Source organism: Rhinichthys klamathensis, unplaced genomic scaffold (genome assembly GCF_029890125.1).
Source record: "Rhinichthys klamathensis goyatoka isolate OS25496 unplaced genomic scaffold, OSU_Roscu_1.1 h1tg000574l_1, whole genome shotgun sequence".
Lineage (NCBI taxonomy): Eukaryota > Metazoa > Chordata > Actinopteri > Cypriniformes > Leuciscidae > Rhinichthys > Rhinichthys klamathensis.
In genome coordinates, this window is record NW_026607038.1 from 220,001 (window position 1) to 225,000 (window position 5,000).

General features: G+C 47.2%; 1 protein-coding gene across 1 annotated transcript in view; it reads right to left on the reverse strand.

The window, feature by feature from the left end:
• Positions 1-404: 404 nt before the first annotated feature.
• Positions 405-5,000, reverse strand: part of dusp16 (dual specificity phosphatase 16) — a 19,420-nt gene continuing 14,824 nt past the window's right edge. The window contains exons 2-6 of the mRNA XM_056239935.1: positions 4,410-4,545; positions 4,096-4,265; positions 3,772-3,931; positions 3,020-3,143; positions 405-1,235 (exon numbers count right to left, since the gene is read on the reverse strand). Of these exons, the coding sequence (XP_056095910.1) occupies positions 470-1,235; positions 3,020-3,143; positions 3,772-3,931; positions 4,096-4,265; positions 4,410-4,545 (1,356 nt within the window). The 3' untranslated portion in view covers positions 405-469. The remainder of the gene's footprint in view (positions 1,236-3,019; positions 3,144-3,771; positions 3,932-4,095; positions 4,266-4,409; positions 4,546-5,000) is intronic.

The following is a 5,000-nucleotide window of genomic DNA, read 5'->3' on the forward strand; positions in this document are numbered from 1 at the left end:
AATTTTGTAGTTCTTTTTGTGCACGGGTTCCTACCCGAAACCCGAAGTTACATAGTGCCAGTAAAAGCGATACAGACCACGTCAGGCTATGGCAGACGTGTCATTTAACTTATTTTAAGTCGATGTACCATCACAAAGGTCTTGGAAATATATTATGAAGGTTGAAAAACTACATAGTGTTACTTTAAGGCTTAATATAATTTAAACGTATGAGTTATAAAAAAATTCACCCCCTCACAGTCGCCATGAAGAGCAAAACTAGCGATATAGACCAAATCCACTTTCTGCACCAGACTGTAAACATGTGTTTTCCTGCTGTAAAGTTGAGCGTTTTAACATGCGGGTCTATGGGACTGAGTCTCTTCTGCAGCCGGCCTCTAGTGGCCAGTGGAGGAACTGCAGGTTAGGGCACTCAGTGTCGAGAGAGAGAGACGGTTTGCGCTTGGCTGACACTGAGTGACTTCAGTCCTCAGGAAACCTGTATGATCTCCAGGCTGCCGGAGAAGCTGGACTGTGTGCCGGTCGTTCCCAGTTCTTCTCCGGGTCGAGTCTCGGACCCGCCGACTCCGAACTCCATCTGGCAGCTCCTGCGCTTCAGCTGCTTCTCGAAGCTGCTCTCCTCGTGCCAGCTCCTCCGGGAGTCCCGGGATTCTCCCGACCGCCCGCGTCTCCTGACCGGCCGAGCCGGAGCCGAGCCGGAGCAGAACCGGGCCGAGTCCGAGAGGAACCAGCCGCCGAGCACCAGGTTCGAGTGCCATCCCTTCAGCAGAGCGGAGTGTGTCGGGGCCGCCGGGGATTCGTCCATGCTCTCGCTGCGCTGGAGCTGCACACACACACTCCCGCCCCGCGGCACACACACACTCCCGCCCCGCGGCACACACACACTCCCGCCTGGACTCTGCTCCGGGGTGTTCTGTTCTGAAAGCTCCTGCACCGGAGAGAACTGGCCGGGAAGAGTTGCTCCGGAGTCGCTGTAGGTTGTGATGTCGAGGGAGAAGGAGCGCTTGGGTCGACTGCTCTCCTTCAGGTCCTCTCCCAGCGCGAGACCGCAGAGCGCTCGGGTCAGCAGACGCTCCTCAGAGACGCCGGGCTCCTCCGACACACACTTCCTCGGCTCGTCACACACACCCGCTCGCGGCCGGACTCGCTCGCTCCTCAGCTTCTTCTCAAAGTCCAGCAACTGACCCAAGAAGTTGAAGTTCGGGGAGATGGTCGGGCGTTTCTCCTTCACGAACCTGTGAGGCGAGAACACACGTCACAGCGAGTCCCAACACATCATAAGCAGAGGTGTAAAGAGGACCTGAAAACCACACGCGAGCAAAAGTACAGCGAAAATTACTCCATTACAAGTCACCCATTTCAATACGACTTGAGTAAAAGTCTTAGAGTATCTGTTAGTTCACCCAAAATGAACATTAGCCCATGATTCACTCGCCCTCAAGTCATCAGGTGTATGACACTCTTCTGTCAGACGAATACAGTCAGTTACATTAAAAAATGTGTAGTGCGCTTACAGAGAGACTCCGCCCACACACTCTTCTGATTGGCTGTGATTTTTGATTGATTTGGTTGCGAGTGGAGTGAGTATGCAGAGAGACTCCGCCCACACTCTCTTCTGATTGGCTGTGATTTTTGATTGATTTGGTTGCGAGTGCAGTGAGTATGCAGAGAGACTCCGCCCACACTCTCTTCTGATTGGCTGTAATTTTTGATTGATTTGGTTGCGAGTGGAGTGAGTATGCAGAGAGACTCCGCCCACACTCTCTTCTGATTGGCTGTGATTTTTGATTGATTTGGTTGCGAGTGCAGTGAGTATGCAGAGAGACTCCGCCCACACACTCTTCTGATTGGCTGTGATTTTTGATTGATTTGGTTGCGAGTGGAGTGAGTATGCAGAGAGACTCCGCCCACACTCTCTTCTGATTGGCTGTGATTTTTGATTGATTTGGTTGCGAGTGGAGTGAGTATGCAGAGAGACTCCGCCCACACTCTCTTCTGATTGGCTGTAATTTTTGATTGATTTGGTTGCGAGTGGAGTGAGTATGCAGAGAGACTCCGCCCACACTCTCTTCTGATTGGCTGTGATTTTTGATTGATTTGGTTGCGAGTGCAGTGAGTATGCAGAGAGACTCCGCCCACACTCTCTTCTGATTGGCTGTGATTTTTGATTGATTTGGTTGCGAGTGCAGTGAGTATGCAGAGAGACTCCGCCCACACTCTCTTCTGATTGGCTGTGATTTTTGATTGATTTGGTTGCGAGTGCAGTGAGTATGCAGAGAGACTCCGCCCACACTCTCTTCTGATTGGCTGTAATTTTTGATTGATTTGGTTGCGAGTGGAGTGAGTATGCAGAGAGACTCCGCCCACACTCTCTTCTGATTGGCTGTGATTTTTGATTGATTTGGTTGCGAGTGGAGTGAGTATGCAGAGAGACTCCGCCCACACTCTCTTCTGATTGGCTGTGATTTTTGATTGATTTGGTTGCGAGTGCAGTGAGTATGCAGAGAGACTCCGCCCACACTCTCTTCTGATTGGCTGTGATTTTTGATTGATTTGGTTGCGAGTGCAGTGAGTATGCAGAGAGACTCCGCCCACACTCTCTTCTGATTGGCTGTGATTTTTGATTGATTTGGTTGCGAGTGGAGTGTGTTTGCAGAGAGACTCCGCCCACACTCTCTTCTGATTGGCTGTGATTTTTGATTGATTTGGTTGCGAGTGCAGTGAGTATGCAGAGAGACTCCGCCACACTCTCTTCTGATTGGCTGTGATTTTTGATTGATTTGGTTGCGAGTGCAGTGAGAGCACGTCACATCTCAACCCAAAACCAAAGCAATGAACATGTTATAACTACAAAATTGACATTTAAATCAATTAAATGCATGTAATCAAACACTATCATAATGTATAAATGCTCTATTTAAATGTAATACTTCACAATACCATCATCAGAATAACGTCTTTTGAGTTGATGTTGAGAATGAGACTCACACTAATAATGGAAGGTCACATGATCTGTTACCTGTACGCTTCATCTAATGACATGTCCATCCTCTTCATGATGTAGGCGATGGCGATGGTTGCCGAGCGCGAGATTCCCGCCAGACAGTGAACCAGGACTCGGGCGTCACTGGCCTTGGCTTTCTCTGGAGACACACACCAATCAGGGCTTTACTGATCACTTATAAACCTCTAACGAGGTTGTTAATCCATGGGTTATGCTTCTGCATTATTTCAACTTATTTTCAAAACAATAATGTTTAATAGCCGAATTTGTGGTGAAAAACTACATTACCCATGATGCTGTGCAGAAAATTCCACCAATCAAAGTTTTGGTGATCAAACCGCACCAAAAGAGCTTGCAGTCTCAATATATATATATAATATTTTAATTTAATTTGAATAATTCACAAAAAAATGTAATATAAAAAATGTAATTAAATTAAATATTTAAAATTAAATCAGTTTAATTTAGTTAATATGTCTTTTTAATAAGTATAACAATTATGTGAAATTTAAAAATATATATAATAAAACAAACAAAAAATATATACAAATAAAAAAAAATTATATTTAATTTTTTTAAGTATTAAAATTATGTGAAATATTAAAATTGGAAAAATAATTAATTATTATTTTTACTATTTAATTTAGTTTAGTTCAGTCTTGTATCTGTCTATCTTTTTTTATTTATATTTTGTGTTAATGTAGTGATTCTATGGGGCGATGAAGGAGAGCAGTGTCTGGCGCCGGTGTCATGTGACCCCGTCTGACCTATGAACTCCACGGACCGGTCGAGCCAGGGCAGGATCTTCTCGCAGAAGCTGTCGTTCACCGGCACGCGCAGGAAGTGTGTGTCGGGGATGAAGTCGGGTTTGGGGCAGGTGTTGCTGGCGTTCAGCACGTACGAGATATCGTTCTGCTGCATGAGCTCCTGCGGGAACACACACACACACACACACACATCAGCAGGTGTTCTGATCCGCACACACACACACACACACACACACACATCAGCAGGTGTTCTGATCCGCACACACACACACACACACACATACACACACGCACATCAGCAGGTGTTCTGATCCGCACACACACCTGGTTGAGCACGTCCCTCTGGCAGCCCAGGTACAGGTGTGTTAGGATGCGGGTCGGGTTCGGGTTGGTCACGGGGAGAGTGAGACTCGGCTGAGACACGCAGGACGGCACCAGCGCAGACTTCCCTTCACACAGACCCGGGAACAGACGGCAGAACTCAGAGAATCCTCCTGCACACACACACACACACACACACACTGAGCCTCAGAAAACACCAGCAGAGAGTGGTGTGAGTGAGTGTGTGTGTGTGTGTGTGTGTGTGTGTGTGTATGTGTGTGTAAACCTAAGTGTTCGGTGTGTCATGTGACTGTAACCTGAGAGCAGGTGGACTGATGGGAAGCTCTTCTCCAGTTTGGCCAATAGGACACTGAGAAAGGCATCATGTGACAGGGAGGCGGGGTCAGACGAGCTCTGGTCATACACCACGACCTCTTGACCCTGGAGCTCCAGCTGAAAACACACACACACACACACTCTCAGTGTTTCAGTCCCTGATCAATATTGTTCTTCTGACTGTATGAATGTATATAAAAGGGGATATATCATGAAAATCTGAATAAGCGCCCTCTAGTGGAGAGGGTCCAGAGTGTGCCTTTAATATCTGCAGGCATTCTCAGTGCTGTATCTTGATTTAAAGCGGACATATCATGAAGATCTGAGTTCCTCCGTGTGTGAGCGCTGCAAGCGGCCGCTTCTACCGACACAGAACACATGAGCAGTGAAACACAGTAACTCTGTTCTGGTGAGTCTTTCTCTAAAATAAGCCGATCAGATTTCGCTCCTTCTGCCGTATGAAGAGGATCTTATTATAATATTCCCGGCCCTTAAGGCCCTTTCACACCGGACGCGCAACGGAAAAGCGAAACGGAAAAGCGGATAGTTCGCGTCAAAACCCTTCACATCAG